At 34.7% G+C, this 17,685-nt stretch overlaps 2 protein-coding genes across 3 annotated transcripts; both read right to left on the bottom strand.

The window, feature by feature from the left end:
• Nucleotides 1-1,183: 1,183 nt before the first annotated feature.
• LOC132307339 (peroxisome biogenesis protein 22) lies at nucleotides 1,184-13,635 on the bottom strand. Of its 2 annotated transcripts, none has more exons than XM_059805066.1 (8): nucleotides 13,301-13,631; nucleotides 11,151-11,387; nucleotides 11,012-11,059; nucleotides 8,872-8,931; nucleotides 8,690-8,791; nucleotides 6,588-6,653; nucleotides 4,464-4,565; nucleotides 1,184-1,521 (listed from the first exon to the last, which is right to left on the bottom strand). In XM_059805066.1, exons 1-8 carry the CDS (start codon nucleotides 13,403-13,405, stop codon nucleotides 1,417-1,419), a joined length of 825 nt encoding a protein of 274 aa, XP_059661049.1. In that variant the 5' UTR covers nucleotides 13,406-13,631; the 3' UTR covers nucleotides 1,184-1,416. The 2 variants fall into 2 exon arrangements, 1 of the variants encoding a protein (XP_059661049.1); XR_009482214.1 differs by lacking the exon at nucleotides 1,184-1,521 and adding an exon at nucleotides 4,702-6,061 and having other exon boundaries at nucleotides 13,301-13,635.
• Nucleotides 13,636-15,509: 1,874 nt separating this feature from the next.
• On the bottom strand, nucleotides 15,510-16,952 carry LOC132307337 (cyclin-U1-1). Its single transcript, XM_059805060.1, has 2 exons — nucleotides 16,444-16,952; nucleotides 15,510-15,994 (listed from the first exon to the last, which is right to left on the bottom strand). Exons 1-2 carry the CDS (start codon nucleotides 16,860-16,862, stop codon nucleotides 15,715-15,717), a joined length of 699 nt encoding a protein of 232 aa, XP_059661043.1. The 5' UTR covers nucleotides 16,863-16,952; the 3' UTR covers nucleotides 15,510-15,714.
• Between the last annotated feature and the right edge of the window lie 733 nt (nucleotides 16,953-17,685).

Genomic DNA, 17,685 nt, shown 5'->3' with positions numbered 1-17,685 from the left:
TGTAGACATTGTTAAATAGATGCACACTTGGGATACATTTATGCCGCTCCAATGTCTATTAATGATTGAAAACTGTAAATATGAAATCTAAAGAATGAACCATGCTTAACCTCCATTCAATACAAGCATTGAACCACGTCAACCTGCTTAATCTCCATATGAATACAGAAATTGAATGTCCACTAGGTCGAGTATAAATAGTTTAAGCAACGTACCCTAGGGATTCGTATCCTCTCCTGTACAAGGAGAGATGCATTACTTTAACGCGTATAAGAACGACGTCGTCATTTTGATGCACACGCAACACTTACATCAAGACGCAACACACAATACCATTACATTGAGTCAGCAACACAAATAAATTAAGAATACAACATTCTCAATGTAATGGTATTATGTTGCCCATGTTGGGTCTCGATGTAATGGGTGTTGCATGTGCATCAAAATTGGCGTGGCCTTCATACGCTTAAAAGTACCGGACCTCTCCTGTCATCTCCTTGTAGAGGAGAGGATCCTAATCTACTAACTAGAGGGGTGAATTTAAGAAGTGCTAAAGAAAAACTAATCAGATTAGACATTTTTCTTAGTTTAGGGTTTAAAGTAGCTCAACTGGATGCACAGGAGCAAGCACCCACCAAATCGACTGCCATTGCTCAAGTACAGTTCCAGCTTATAGGCGAGTATAACAGCCCTCAGTCCTTACCTGTGGACAAGTAGGCTGCCCTAGTCGACATTCCAATATACTTGATGAGAAAAAATAGACTCCAGAAAAAAGGAAAAAAAAAATCAAAACAATAGCACAGCCTATACAAAATTAAATTAGCATATGAAACATAAAACAAGTGACTATTCATTGAAGATCTCTAGCAATAAGTCTAATTAGGATCCTTTTTTTCTAGAACAATCAAGCATAATTGCAGTCTACACCCATAGAAACATCGAAGGAGCTGATTGGATCACACATCTTCAGGATTCTTTGGGACTAAATAACAGTAAGAAAAAATACAGCAGTAAAATCAGCATGGTCCATGAACTTGTGATGCAAAAACTAAGTTTCTTTCCAATAAACCATCAACCTTTTGCTCTCACACAGTTTTTTGATTTTCGAACAGCAGCAATAAAATCAAATCTATCATCTTAGATGGTATCATATTTAACTGACAGAAATTACAAGAAACAACCATTTTATGAACTTCAACAATTGACACTAATTAAATGCGATTCAATCTATTGCACAAAGATCAAAGAAAGATTCTTCAGTTAATTTAAGGCAGTACATAGTCTAGAAAATCGGCAACTGCAGATGAGCACCAGTACAATGAACAGGACATAATGTATAATGCAGATTAAACGCAAGATGAAGAAAAAGAGAAACCTAGGTAAAAAACGTATTTGCATCTTTTAGTGGTTTGTGCATCAAACACATCCAAAGAACTGTTCCAAGGATTGGGAGCTAAAAACGTTAGGGGCAGTTCGTTCAGGTTTGACTGGCGAAATGTGAAGCTGATATTTGATGAACCTCTGTAACCAACAAAAAAGAAATTATGAATTCAGAAGGCCAGCATTACAGAAGAAATACTTGTCTTTATCAAAGTATGATGAAAATAACCGCAAAGTATATCTATCGAATAAGGGAAATTCCAGCATACACAATAGAATACAAACAATATTATATGTTGTAATCTAAAGTTAATGTAGTAGTGCAATAACACAATTTTCCTTTTTTGGCCTTCCCAAGGCACACATTGGGAAGAGACCCAAGTCTGAAATTATAAAGTTCAACAAATATCAATGTGATCAAATTTCAAAATTTGCGAATGTATCTTATTAAACATTGAACACTATGTGCTGATGGCAGCAATGATGTTTCAAAAGTCATTTCTAATAATTTCATCCCATGGTAATTCTGGTCGCTCTCTCTGTCTCCTACTTTCTATATAAATTAGCCTTCCTCATCTTACCGGTGCATATACAAGTCTTCTTTGTAAATGTCCATACCACCTAAGTCTGTTCTCTCTTATCACTAATAGGCACCACCTAATTTCTCCCACAGTATTTGATTTGTAATCTTGTCTCTTCTCTTTACTCCTATCATCCATCTTAATATCTTCATTTCTGCTTACATGAATTGGTTGTCCTTATTTCTTTTTTAGCGTTCAACAGTCTGCACCATATAAAATATTTGGCCTAATAACTATCCTACAAATTTTTTCTCTTAGTTTATTTGTTATTCATTTACCACACAAAATGTTTGTCCAACCCTATGCCAATTCTACTAGTTATATCACTATTTGTCCCATTATCCTTTTGTATAAATGACCCTAAATATAAAATATGGTCACCTTGATAATCCTTTGGTTTTGAAGTGTGATCATTAACTCATATCTGATTGTTTACTAGATTTACATTCCACACATTCAGTTTTAGTCCTACTAACTCTTAGACCTTTTGATTCTAACGTGTTACTCCACATATCTAATTTTATTGCTAAAATTTCCTTCAGAAGTGTTCAATGGAACTACGTCATTTGCAAACATTCGCCATGGAATGTCTCCTTTTAAGTCTTTTGTGATCTCATCTAGAATTATTGCGAATAAATATTTACTTGGTGCAATTCCACGTTTATAAAAAAAATCACTAGTCTCATCGCATGTAATACGAACTCTAGATTCAATATCTTTAATATTTTTAGAGGAATTTGTTATCTTTGTAAATCCCACCAAATTATATCTCAAGTCTAAAGATCAATTGTAAATCTTTTTGCTTACTCCTACATTTTTCAAATAATTGTATTATTAAGTAAACAGCCTCTAGATCTTCCCAGCATAATCCAAATTGGTTATTGGACACTGTAGATTCCTTCCTTAATCTTTGCTGTATCACCATTTCCGATAGTTTCATTGTATTACTCATTAAAATATTCCTCTATAATTGTTGTAAGTATGTATATGCCCTTTGTTTTTGTAAATAGGTACTATGGTGCTTTTCCTCCAGAATTCCATCTTTTAGAATCTTGTTGAATAAGTTTGTTAGCCAGCCAATTCCTACCTTTCCTAACTTTCTCCATGCTTAGATAGAAATGTTTTTTTTGAATGGTTGCTTAGATAGAAATGTTATCTTAGCCAACCATTTTATTCTTTCCGATCTTTACTTCCTTATTGTTGATATTACTCATCATTCCTACATAAATTCATTACTTTACACTTCTTCACTAGGTATTCCTGATTAAGAAGGTGCAAAAATTAATTTTTTCATCTAGCTAATATGTCATTAACCTTAATTAATATTTTGTTTTCTACATCCTTAATAAATCTAATTTGATCCATGTCTCTAATTGATTTATCTACACTTTGCCAATTTATAAATAACTTTCACCTTCCTTTGTGTCTAATTTTGTATATAAATCATTTAGTATGTTTTGTTTATGCCCATTAAAATCACCCCCCAGGGAGAAATTATTTGGGGTTCAGTAGGGTTATGCCCAGGTCCTCCAGAGGCTTGGAGAGGTTGTATAGTGGGTGCCGAAGTCCGTGATTTCTGGAGGGTAGCGCCTTTGTGCATCTGGTGGTGTTTATGGCTCGAAAGAAATAGGAGATCCTTCGAAGGAAGGAGACTCCTATTGGAATACTGAAGTTCTCCATTCTTAGTACTCTTTTTTGTTGGGTTATAGGGAGAAATTGTAGATCCATGGAGGAGAGAGTTGATTTTTTTACTCTTTTGAGAGTTTATTAAAGGCCCTATTTGGCCTTGTGTAGCTTTTGAGGGATGCATTCCCCCTTTGAATGCCTTTTTAATCCAAACTTACTTTAAACAATAATAATTATTTTTTTTTTAAAATTCACCTCCTATGCATATTCTCTTGTGATTAGGGTATATGGATTACATCACTTATTCCATCAACTACCAAAATTGTTTTTGTAGTTTCATCTAATGCTCCTTCAGGTGCATACACACTAATTAGGTTTAGAATAGTAGTATCTATAACAACCTTAATGGTTATTATTCTATCCCCTTGTCTTCTTGTTTCTACAGTTTTATCTTTCATGTAATGGTTTACAACTATGCCCATGCCTATGCCATTCCTTTGATTATCTTGCCTCTTGAATAAAATGGTTTATATCATTCTCTTATCTCCCTAGCTTTTTCATCTTTCCATTTTGTTTCTTGCAAACAAATGATGTTTAATGGTTAATGTTCCTACATTCCATCTTGCTAATTTAATTTCGCTTGTTATTTTAAGAATTTTTTTTTTATTTAAATGAGGATTCATTGTCTGATAAATACTTTTCTTGCCTGTATAAATTAATTTACTGTAAGATAGTTGATAGGTGATAAGATTTGAATCCAACTGTCCCCTCCACAGTAGCCAGAAGTACCACTATGCCAAGATACAAGTTCTAGATACATGTTCATATATATGATTTCACACTTATGTTTCCTAGTTACAAGAAATAAGAATATACCGCCAACTGAGAAACAATTTCAGGATTCGAGTCAATATGCCAATCAGGCTCCAATTGTCGAACAAAGGATGTTCTCCCATTCTCTGTGCTACAAAAGAGAACCTGCAGGTGCATTAATGAGAATTAAGACACAAAAATATGATTAAAAAAATTATAAAGGTAGGCAATATCAGGCAAAATTTATCCATTCATACACAAAATTCAACAAGGATATAGATATTATGGTCAAAATGTGTACCCATTACTGAACAACAGTATACGTCAGCAGATTGTTTATAACCGTCTTTTCTCTTGCTATCTTTCTTCCATAGAAATGGATAAGCAAGGGGCTCTAATTGTTGCCTTGAAGCAAGTCTAGGGAGATTTCAGCCCTGATGGTCTCCACAAGCGTGAGTCAGGATAACTGGACTCTATATAGACATCAATTAAAGAAGCACAAAAGGGGAATAGAATGAAAGGCGGGCATACCAAGTAATTACAGTGGCTCTAAATGACCCATTTCTAGTAAGATAATTGCAATGTAGGTTTCATTCTATTGGGGAATTCCCTTTGTCTTACAGGAAGGGAAAGTGGCCATTGCAACAAAAGTTTGAAAGGAATATCTTGGCTAGGTCCTTGAAGAATCGAGGAAGCATGCTTTCTTTTCATTGTAATATTTGTGCAAGTATAATTCAGTTCTTTACCTGTCCCCCATCTCTACCTCTCTCTCTCTTTAAAACTCACACACCCACTTTGCCCCAATGAGGACATGAACCCTCAGGGTTAGCTTCTTCAAAAATTATGAAGTGCTGCTTATCTGGGAATATATGGAACAAGAGAATCTTCAAGAATTTTCAGTGGTATGAACCATCAAATGCCGTTAGTTTTCAAGAGAGGAAATCTATAAATTTTCAAGACCTTCCACTTCAGACATGCTCAGAGTGAAAGAATTGAACTGGCAGCATCAGCGGGAGACATATTTCCCTGAAATGAATCTTGCCCCATTATAGGTCTAGAGCCCAGTTAGTTAAGTTGCGTGCACTACGCGTATAAAATGTGTATTTACATGCAAGTTAAAAAATACTGGCATATATGATACTAATACTTAATAGCGTCTCTAGTCAGGATTGAGGCAGTTAATAGTGTCTTGAAAAGTGTTTAGTCAAAGTCTATTAAGTAGTAGTTATGATATGGGAATCTGAAAAGTCATTGGAACAGTAGAAGTTGTCATTAATGTTTTGTGAAAAGTCTAGAGTAAGTGTCATTAATACTTGTCTCATAAAAGGGACAGCCCTATGTATCTGCCGAACCAAGTCTTTATCAATATACTTTGAGATATTATCAGATTTTAAGCTTCTACAAGGCATTTCCAAGAGTTCCCTTTAGAAATCTAGGCTCCAACGTTGATTGGAGTAACCTTATTTTTTCTTAGTGCTCTAAGAAGATTTCTGTTTCTTTCACATGCATCAATTTGCTGATCCCTTTCTCTCCTACTGTCCAGAATCGGAGAAGAAATGATTCCATATTGTTCTAATAGAGTGCTCGGTCGAGAAAATTGATGCTGCAGTTTTTGAACGTCTTCTTTTGTAGCTATCTTGCTTCCTTGCCTTGCCATAGATCTGCAATAATCACAGATCTTATAGCAGGGGATACTACTTGAAGCAAACCAAAAGAAACAGAAATCTTCTTAAGAGCACTAAGAAAGAATAGGGTTACTCCAATCACTGTTGGAGCCTAGATTTCTAAAGGAAAATCTGGAAAAAAGCCTTAGAGAAGTTTAAAATCTTATAATATCTCAAAGTATATTGATAAATATATGGTTACAGCAGATAGAGGGTTGTCCCTTTTATAAGAGCTTCTAAAGGAAAATCTGGAAAAAAGCCTTAGAGAAGTTTAAAATCTGATAATATCTCAAAGTATATTGATAAAGACTTGGTTACAGCAGATAAGTATAATATCTCAAAGAATATTGATAAAGACTTGGTTACAACAGATTCCAAACGTATGCCATTGCACAACTTCACTTGGAAAATGGAAACTAATTGGGTGAAATTAACCCAACTCAGTAGACATATTTATGGCAGGAAAATATTATTTATAGTATTTCAAATGGTTTTTAATATACCAATTAAATGAACACGGTACCTTGTCTTTAACCAAACCGCCAGATGTGAAAATCCCAGCATCTTCTAAAGCATGGAGAACCTTGCTCTGCATACAATTATTTGTTCCATTATGGCAAGGAGAACTCCTTTATATTCATTCCCGTCAATAACAAATAAAACAATTTAACAGTCAAAGACAGAAGCTATGTAAAGCAGCTAATGGTTTAAAGCCAACAAACAGAAAACTTAAAACCATCAAACCACGATGCTAATACATGATAATAATTAACCAAGACCTAGAAGCACTTGTCGATTAACACAAAAGCATACACATAGTACAGTCTAAAACCCATAAATGCAACTTCATCATATCAATCATAAAGAGCCAAAAGCATGTGCATGCCCGTCCTTAAAGATGACTTGAATATACAAGTCAAAGGACACGTGTGAAAAATGATAACTTTCAAGCAGACATCATTAACGAAAAAAAATTATAGCACAGTTGTTCTGAATTCAAGCAGGAACTGGCAATGAAAAGATCAAACCTCTCATCTCAGAAATATTCCAATCTCATACAATCTACTTTGCAACGGAAAAAAGATATTTAAGAGACTAAGTGACACAACTGTAATATTTCACAAATGATAGCTAAATATACTAGACAAAAGCAATTGGATGTACGGTTCTTTTCCTTTCTTTCTTTTATGATAAGTTTATTAATTATGTAACCCTATAATTGAGTTCCACTATTATAGTTGTCAATTGAACTTATTTTTCCTGATAAGCCTAGGAGCCAAATCAAAGAACATGCTTTTCTCAAGGTTGAACTCATTCCAAAAAAGATAAACACTACAGATGCTTATACAATTTCGTTTGTTAAAAAAAAAGGTTCATACAATTTCTAAGTCCTTGCAGAATATATATATTAGTAAGAACATAATAGCCCAAGCAGGTAAAAATTATCCAAATAAAGAATGTTTACAATTCCATGAGGACTTCACATGGTACTTAAACAAAAAGAAAAATATATATATATATCGCTCTAATTTTTCGGTCCCGCAGATTAGGCAGAGAATATTAATGAAAAGCATAACTTAAGGTCTTAAGGTCTCAATCAGTAACCATAAGGATAGCCTACCAACGTATTACATGGTGAACAAGCAAAGGACACTAAAACTGAAGTTTAGTTATTAGGGAAAGCAAAAAATTGAGTTAAGAAAATGTCCACGTAAAACTTCCGGAGCTATGCACACAATAGCCACAGGGCATGTTTTGGATAAAGAACCCTTTTTGTGACACCACCCTGGGAGCAAAAACTCTCTTGAACCCACCTCAAAGTTCAAACTTGAGGCAGGACAGGCAAGAGGGGACAATATTTTTTGGGGTGGAGCAGGACTCCCATCAGTCTTTTTTTTTTTTTTCGAAAAATTAATTAAAATAGTGCCCATGGCGCCACAGCCATGGTGGAACACGCTTACAGGAATGGCAGTATTGTATATACTTAGGAAATTTTTTTATTTACTTCGATAAACTCAAGAGCCATGTGGAACTATAAGCAAGTAGCTTTTGCTCAGAATAACAGAAAGAGCTCACAAATGCATCGATGACTACATTCATAGAGGTGCTGGGAGCAACTCTTACTCATATGCCCGAATCAATGTGGGACGGGCATCTTTTTGGTTTTTTTCACTTCAAAGGACTTGGATTTTGTGCACTTAATGTTTTATCAATCTTTAAAAACTCAAAGGATGGAACTTTACTAAGGTCTAAAGACTTCAAAGGTTTGTTCAACTGCACTAAAAAATGATTATGTAAACTAATATATACCTACTGCCATATGACTTCATAGTATTACAATTTAGCCAAGGCAGGAGGATTGATTGGTTCTTATCCTAGCTCCCCTCTGAACCCAAGTTGTGTTATAATCCTTATGCCCGTCACACCCTAACCCTTATTTCAGATGTTCCATCTCCGTCCAATTGGGGTAAGTTGAAGTAGGTTACCAGAATTTCCACTAAAACTGTCATTCCTACATGCAAAAACTTGCTCAGGCAACGCTATGCAGATGATCTATGACACAAGATTATTAAAAAAGTGATAACAATCACAAACAATGGTACAAGTGAAAAAATTAGCACGCACTTCACTTTCATCATCGAGAACTCTTTCCATGAGATAAAGGTCACAGTATTTTGTGATCTCCAGCAGTACTTCCAGCACAGAGGATCTCACAGTTGCTTGTTTCTACAAGAACAAGGTAAAACATAACATTAATCCTCTTCAAACTAATTTGTCCACAAAGTTCATTTGGAAGAGAATGTCACCTCCTGAAGCTCCTCTGGACTACTTTCCTCAAGTATTACGCCAAGCAACCGGCATGTTACCTGCACAAAAACAGCATGAAAACCATGAATGGTTAAGAATGAAGATAATAGTTCCTGTGAAGACCATTTATGGGACATATAATGCAAGATAATAGTTCCTGTGAAGACCATTTATGGGACATATAATGCATCATGTATGTATGATATACTATACTTCGACCAGGCTATCCTATACCACTTCTTAGAATTAATAGAGTTCACATGTGTGGGTGTGCGCATTTTAATAGCATGACAGTACATATGTCCGAAACTTCTACCCTAAGCACATGCAATGGAGCAGTAGACAGTCAATTAAAATCCAATCTACAAAATTATTTGATCTATAGACAGTGATAAGGTTCCTAATACCAGAGAAATCCGAAAGTTCCAGACTGGTTTTTAAAAAAAAAACAACGGTACACAAAATTTGTTAGAGATATACAATTATACATTATATATATTCTGTATGATTATCCTCTAAGCACTGAGCCATTCTTCATCGGTTGATAAAACAGTATGGCTACAACTCTGTAGTTAATAATTTACTCCTTGAATTTCATTTAGGCCAACAACTAGAGCAAAACTCCCATTTCAGTCCCTTAAGTCTGCTTTTGGATGTAAATAACCTCAAACAGCATCAATCTTTCATGCCAGAAAGTTCCACTTCAGTTGATTTGATACTTTTGTGTATCCATCTTATAAAATATTTGATCAAATCCTCGTGGATAGTTGTTAAAGGCGCGCCTAGGCTCCAAAAAATCCCCAGGCTCATCAAGGCTCAGCTAGAGTGCCTCAACGTAATACAGGCCGGGCCCCTTCAATCAGGCTTACAAAAAACTCTCAGGCTCACGCTTTTTAGTAGGCTCCAGGCTCAAAAAAGGCGCGCCTTGTATTTTTTAATCATTTATTCGTATCATTTTCTTTTTTACTTAATGACTACTAAATTAAAAGGTTCTATATCATAAATATCGTATTGTTTAACCTTATTAAATATTTGACAAAATTCATAAATTTATGGTTCACCACTAACATTAACTACAATTATTGCTTGATTATGATTATATATAATAATGTATGTTTAAATATGCAATATTATATACAAACAAATAGCTGTTTACTCGTCCAGCTTGGCTGTCTTAGTTGCTTAGATTCCAGGAGTCAAAACATACAAACAACATCTACACCCAGTTTACTCATAACACCCAGTGCAAGCAAGAGCTGTTTACTCGTCCAGCTAAGGCACGGTTAATAGTGCCTAAACAGGAGGAACCACTGAACTCTTATGGTGGAATATATATTAACTACAGAAAAGGCATCAAAACATCAAAGGTATAGAGTAGTTTATAAGGATCAGATTCAAAGTTACTTTTCCAGTTTTCCGATGCTTAAATTTGTCAAACAGCTGTAACAATTTTCAAAAACACATTACAGTCCACAAAAATGTGGACTCGTGACTATGGCAAAACTTGTGAACAGGAATACTACATTTCTAATTTTATTTTGTAACATTTGCAGCAAGAAACATCACTTAAAAAACTCTAAACATGACCATAAATTCTTCAATAAACCCTCAAAATCAAATTATTTAGTGAGTTCTATATTTATCAGATTTGACTAATAAAAGTTGTCAGTTCAATTAAACTGACAAAGAAAATTAAGGTTTTCAATTCCTCGAAATGAAGAATCAACTACAATCATATTGAAAAAAATTAGGCCTGCTTGGTTTGTCACTCAGAAAACAATTCTCAAGAATTCAAAAAACAGAAAACTGTTTTCAGAGAACTGTCTGAAAATAGACATTTTTATAACCAAGTTTTCATAAAACAGTTATCAGAAAACTGAACCAAGCAAAACATTTTGTACAGTTTTCTGATTTTCAGTTATCTGAAAATAGAAAACTGTTTTCTCAAAGACAAACCAGCAGGCCCTTAGTCCCACTTGCAATATATGGAAGTACTATCTGAAAGAAATTAAATAGTCCCACTTACAATGGAAGAACAATCTGAAATTGTCAATAATACTTCTATTAAGCAGAATATTAAAAGCAAAACCAAATAAATAGTGAATGCATAATAGATTATTAAAGTGCATAACAAATTACCTTCCTTCCTTCACTCAACTTCTGCCTAACTAATTGGCCCAATGTTGGCTGCATGGGGAAAAGTAATAATTTTAATATAACCATCAATTAAAAAATAATATAGAATTCAAATGTGACTAAATAAATGATTGCTTGTTACCTTGACGGGCTCAAATAACTCATCAATAACATTCTGTGCCCTTGAGTCTTCTGAAGATGAGCAAACTCCAGAAGATATCAAATTTGCATTAGATTGAGTGTTTACGCCAGAACTACTAGGTGTAGGAGTTTGCCGTTTAGGTTGCCTTCTTTGAGTTCCACTGGGTGATCTCAATAGTCTCCACGTAAAAACTATTGCAACAGCAAGCCCTGCTATAGCCCCAACTGATCTTGAATCCTGCAAGAAATTTCAAAGAAGTGAAAAGATCATACAATGATTAAGGCACTTGCAATATTCTTATTCCTAATCTCTTTTTAATTACATACTTAATTTACCCTCTCAACAAAAAGTTGAAATACCATGGGACCAAAGATGAGATTTTACAAGGCATCAATGACAAACTATATTGCTCAACCTTCCCTAATTGGCAGATACTACATTTTCATTTTAAGAGAAGAGACAAAGAAAAGAAAAACTTGTGTTCATTTATTTAGTTGCTTGGGAGAACCAAATTCAACACAAGAAACAACAAGCAGAATAGACACAAGTTATAGTGCTGAAAAAATCATTATTAACCAACTAAGACAGCCAAGGTGGGAGTATCTCTACATATGAATGGGCCATGTGGCACTTGATGCCATGTTTGGGCAACTAATGGGTGAAGTGGCGGCTAGGCATTCTGTTAAGATAAGAATTAATTAACTGATCAGCAAAGCAGCTAACTTGCTTGTTAAGACGATATTTAGTCGTATTGCAAAAGACTCCTCTCATTTATTGATAGTTGATAATAAATTCTAATCCACAAAACAAGAAAAATACTTCTTAAATAATGCTAAGCAGACAATGTCAAGGAAAACAAAGAGGACGAAGCCAACTAAGGTCCCGCGCGCCCGCCGGGTGGGGGGGAGACATGGTGCACTAATTTTTTTATTTTTTTTATTTTTTTATTTTTTTATTTTTTTATTTTTTTATTTTATATATATATATGTAATGCATTTTATTAAAAAAAATAAAATACATAGTGCGCCCCTGAATTTTTTTTTATTTTTTTTAAAATCTCCCTAATTCTTTCTTTCTTTCTTTTCCTTCGTACTCTTCTTCTTCCTCTTTATTTATTTTTTATTCTCTTCAAATAAATTTGCATTTTCTTTCTTCAATCAAATCCTATTTTTTTTAATAGGTTATTTTGACCATATATGATTAAAGATGGTCTTCTAAGATCAATACTCTATATATAATATTTCAACAAACTCAATTTTTAGGTAAGTAGGAATAATTTTACGAATTTGATGTGATTTTCAAAAAGAAACAAATTATATAGCACTACCTGAATTGATGTGGCCATAATCAAACAAACATGCCCAATATCAATTGTGAGTCACTATTCGGTAGAGGCATGTGTGTGTGAGTACCAACTAGAAAAAAAATATATATATTTAACCAACACACCATTTTAATAGATATTGTACTTCACAATCGTAAGTCCGTTTTATTAAATATTGTACTTCACAACCAAAACTGAAATCCTTAACTACACTAATAGTACAAAATGATAATCAATGAACATGTCAGGCAAAAATGTGGGTTGGGACCTTGTCAGTGAGAGTGTTATGATCCTGTCATTATATCAAATATGAAGTTCCAAGTAGATCGGGTTTCCAAAAATGGGTATACAGTTGCCAGGTAATCAAAATCAGTGCCCTTTAGTTGAATTTGATTGAGAAAACCAATGTGGACTAAACTCCAACCCGCCAACCACCCCTCCCCTTCTCTTTTGGTGTTAAGTGAATATGGACTAAACTTCAATTATGCTAAACATAATATGCATTTGCATATTAAATAAAAACATCACTTTGAAGCAGCATATACAACATGAAATTACACCATAATTAACGATCCAGCAATCGGTTTATTATAAGGGTACTAAAAGCACAACAGATCATCAAAATAAAGCACGACACAATCGTATACATCAATTCCAAAAACGAATGAAAGAAATATGACCTAATCATCAAAATAGCTACTGAAAAGGAAACATCTTTACACGAAAGGCCACTCAGATCAGTACATATACTACATGTGTTTGTATACGTGCATAAATAATAAGAAGAAAAAAAAACCATGGAAAGAAGAGGAATTGAAATAAGAACCATATTTCGGAGGGAGATCGGGAAGAGATTGGACATCTTGAAGCTGAGATAAGCCCCAAATCTCCTGAGCAGCTGCACCAAATCTTCCTTCGAATAATCAGCCATGGCAGAGTAAAAACCGTGGTCGTCTGTCCCCAAAAATTCTCAAACTCTCATGTCTTCAATCACGAAATTTGTGATGGGATTCTTCAGATCTTCCCGTCGATCAATCGGATTCGGTGGTGTGTAGAGAGAGAGAGAGAGAGGAGCGAGAGACCTTGATTGCAATTCTTTTTGCTGGTCGTGTACGGCCGAGTGCAAATTGTAAGTTTATTGCACCGTATCGAATCTACGAAAATTAGAAGAGACTTAGCACTTTGTTTGGATATGAAGTTTAGATGGAAAGGAAAGGAAAAGAAAAAGGTAAGTACAAGTTTTGTTTGTTTCTTTAAAATGAAACCTCTCTTTAGTCTTGTGTAAAGTGTAGACGCTTGCTCATTTATTTAAAAATTTAAAATATTAAATAGTGTTATATACATACTCATTTATAGACACTTCAATCCCCATTTAAATTTGATGTGGGACAAATTTCATTTGTAACATTCGCCCTCATCCGAACTCGCGCAACGTCTTCATTGCGATCGGACGATCCTGTCTACTCAGGGACAAACTTGGGCGCCTTCTGGACTAGGTACTTGGCGTGACACTGGATTAAGGACTGAGTCTGGTTCTGATACCAATTGTAACGGTTAGGTTATTCCCCATTTATCTAAAAGTTCAAACTATTGGATATACCCATTCATTTATACACACTTCAACCCTTATCTAAATTTGACTGGGGACAAATTCCACTTGTAATTGTCACTGGCAAAAATGAATCTATCAAATTATTTTATTTTATTTTTCCTTCTGCATCTATTTCAAGTAAAATAAAGAGGTGCCTCCATCCTTCTTAGTTAACATTATTCTTTCTTTTATTTGTAGATACCCTTATATACTTGATGAATATATATTTTAAATGATAAATGCACAACTATGGTGCTTGGACTTCGAAGATAATCTTTTGAAACAAAAGAGTTTATAATCCAAAAAAAACCTAAATCTAAATATAGAAAATGTAATTTTAGTAAAAGTAGCACCACAAATGAAAATGTAGCAAACTACTACAGTATTTTATTTCATACTTCGGTTTGGCAGTTCGTGCTGATGCTTTGAAATTGTGAAATGATTGGTCCAATATTTACAAATGCAACATCGGTCCATATTTGTTCCTTACCCTAAAATACATTAGTGCCATATTTATTTGGAAAAATTGATGCTTTGTACCTAATTATTGTTAGGATGGCAATTTTTTCCATCCGACTGATTTTTGTCAGTCCTTAATGGGGCAGATTAATTTGCAGTGTGTTTGGGGTGGGGACGAATTTAGTGATGAACTCGCACAGCCCTGTCCAGATTATATATATACCTTAAATTTGTTTTTTATATATATATAATATATATATTTAATATTTTTAAGACTCTTATTGGTGAAAATGTTGGTTTAATTTATTACTAGTAATATTCAATACTTAATAATTTAAAAGTTGGGGCAACTTTTTTATTAAACTAATTTTAGTACATTGAGTATTTTTTAATTTTTTTTCTCTACATAATAAAAGTAGCATAACTCGCTTGTTCCATAATTAAACGGAGTACATTGGGCGGAATCGGTACTTTATCTATCGGAGTAGTGACGGTAATGATTTACCAATCACAAACTCATCTCGGAGTAGGGACGGATTTTCTTACGAGACGGAATAAGGTTTACCCAACTGCGCCCCAACTCCGCCCCATTGCCACCCCTAATTATTGTACATGATTATATAATCAATTCAATTGAGACCTATGTTTGTTTGTTTCAACATAAAATATTTTTTTTGGAAAAAAATTTATTTTTTCAAATTATATATATATATATATATATATATATATATATATATATATATATTGGTGTTTTACAAAGGTTTTGGTCAAGATTGAGATCGAGTCCATAGAGCAGGACGTATAAAATAACTTGCTGAAATTTGATGATGAGTTATTTTTTAAAAAAAATTTAACATATTTTTTTCTTCATAAATATTTTTTTACAATCAAATACCAAACAAATAAAAAATATATATTTTCTAAAAAATGTTTTACATCAAGCTAAGTTACAATTTGATACAAATAGGTTGATCCAAGCAGAGCATTTAAGCTATCAAAAGAGTGTTGCTTTCAACTTCAATCAAGTCAACTTTGTTCACTGGTCAATTTTGTGAAAGACATAGCTGAACGATTCTGCTAATTGATCACATAAAAACATAGTATAGAAAAGAAGGAAAAAAAATAATAGTCCCATGGATTAGGTTACATGAATTGTCAGACCAGTTGAATATAGAAAAGAAAAACTTGGTTCAGTCTGTCAATTGAGGCGGCGAAGAACCGTGTGCATCTTCTTCCACTGATATTTCAGTCACATTGTCAACACCGTTAGCCATTATTGACCTTTCGACCTTTTGGCCTGTGCTATTGCTCCACAGCATCTCCTTCTCCAAGAGCAGGCAATAGCTCTCGAAAACCCGAGAGCTTACTGTAACTCCGAAATCCAACAAGAAAAGCAGCTCCATTTCCAGCTTGTTCAATTCTGCGTTGCTCACTCCCCCAACTCGAGCATAGAATGCATTGTTATAATGCCTAGCAACACAATCACAGATTCACATAACAACAATCAGAGTCCCAAAGCCGAACACTTATTTTGAGACAAAGGGAGTATTAAATTTTATTTATAGAAACTGAAAAGAAAAAAAAAAAATCATGTTTGTGATGAACATTAGCATTGAATATCATTGAATTAGAGTATTATAGTATATGGACAATATGAGATGAGTTATGAGGTCAACCTCACGGTGGTATTACTCTAGATGAAAACAGAGACCAAACATATTCTATCTTAGTTCCACAAATTACGAATTGCCACACAAACAAAATACCAATCACGCAAACATCCATATGAATTCAATTCAATCCAGAAAGGATTGATGAAAAAAAAAAACACCTTACCAATAATAATAGTAATCGAAACTTTTCTATCAAAAATTCTAAATCAAGCATCAAGTCCACACACATGGAGAAAGAGAGCTTACACATCATCCAGCATCTTAGAGGCAACCATGACACTAGTGACCAGCAATCTATGAACATTGAGTGAGAACACAAGCGAGTCAGGGTGTTTATGCACTAACCGATCTATATACACATACCCAACTACTAAACACGACGGGCTACAATCCGTGTACTTATATATTCTCTCCAAGTACTTGGGTATGCTAATACTCGGCGCTCTCACGCCGTGAAAGACGTTCAAGCTCTTCCCCAGTGGAGCAGAGACGACGCCGCTCAGGCCATCAAGCTGCTGCTGGCTTGACCCGACCACCAGGCGGTCGTTTCGAGCCACCAGCTTCTCCAGCACGAAGGACAAGATGGTTACTACTCTTGGTGTCGTTGCCTCGGCTTCAATCGGCTCTGGACGGAGATGGAGGGTTCTCTCGCCGACGGCCAACATCTACACCATTGTTTTGTGTGGTTCATGAGAAGTGTATAGCTGGGACATCGAGGCAGTTTGTGGTAGTTAAGAGTGCTAATGTGCGCAAGTTATCTGGTTTGGGTTTCCTGACACGTGTCTTATGTCAAAATAATCGAAGACAATTTCTTTTCTTTTTTTTTTCTTTTTTTCTCCCTGGCAACAGAAACCTACGACATCTACAATAGACATGACCACTAAACACAACCACACAAAAATCAAACAACAGACCCACTGTACATCGAAGTAATTGACACAAGCAACTTAAAAAGGAACAAACAAACTACAGTAATACCACTGAACCATCCATTAAACCGAGCCAAACGTGGTGCAAAATCAAAGTGGGCCAGGGAAGTACATAGCCCACATGGTAGAAAGGCCCATTAAAAATGATCAGGTCGGTAGCACCATGAAAGAAGACCAGCAAAATATGGTTCATCTTGCAGCCACCAGAAGGGTCACTAAGAGCAAGTGCAGTGGTATAGCCAAAGCGCATTTTCCGCGAGCGTGAAGGGCTTTTGGGAGTGTAGCGGTATAGCCAAATTGGTGGGGCCCAATTTTATTCGCTGGTCCGCTCGCGGTATTCAGCAAGCCAACCCGTAGTCACTAGAATATTTTTTTTTTTTTTTTTTTGCGTCAAAACGGCGCCGTTTGTAACAAACCTGTTTTGTTTTTTTCTCTTGTTCCTGGAAGGCCCTGTTCGGCAGATTTTTTATATTTATTTATTTTTTTTAAAAAAAAAACCTAAAAATTGATTATTTTGAACTCTTTTTTTTTTTAAAATAAAAAATAAAATAAAATATAT

This window comes from Cornus florida, unplaced genomic scaffold, assembly GCF_030987335.1.
Source record: "Cornus florida cultivar Cherokee Brave unplaced genomic scaffold, ASM3098733v1 CherokeeBrave_3.0.0_Hap2_Chr05, whole genome shotgun sequence".
Taxonomy (NCBI): domain Eukaryota; kingdom Viridiplantae; phylum Streptophyta; class Magnoliopsida; order Cornales; family Cornaceae; genus Cornus; species Cornus florida.
This window is presented reverse-complemented; position numbering and strand designations above follow the sequence as displayed.

What these genes read in the sequence shown, in the direction of transcription:
- LOC132307337 (XM_059805060.1), bottom strand. Translation starts at nt 16,862, where the DNA reads ATGTTGGCCGTCGGCGAGAGAACCCTCCATCTCCGTCCAGAGCCGATT. An exon ending in TCTAAGATGCTGGATGATGT is followed by an intron (nt 15,995 to 16,443) that starts GTAAGCTCTCTT and finishes TTGTGTTGCTAG; the next exon opens with GCATTATAACAATGCATTCT.
- LOC132307339 (XM_059805066.1), bottom strand. Translation starts at nt 13,405, where the DNA reads ATGGCTGATTATTCGAAGGAAGATTTGGTGCAGCTGCTCAGGAGATTT. An exon ending in GCGGTTTGGTTAAAGACAAG is followed by an intron (nt 4,566 to 6,587) that starts GTACCGTGTTCA and finishes ATGCACCTGCAG; the next exon opens with GTTCTCTTTTGTAGCACAGA. An exon ending in AAATTGTTTCTCAGTTGGCG is followed by an intron (nt 1,522 to 4,463) that starts GTATATTCTTAT and finishes TGTTGGTTACAG; the next exon opens with AGGTTCATCAAATATCAGCT.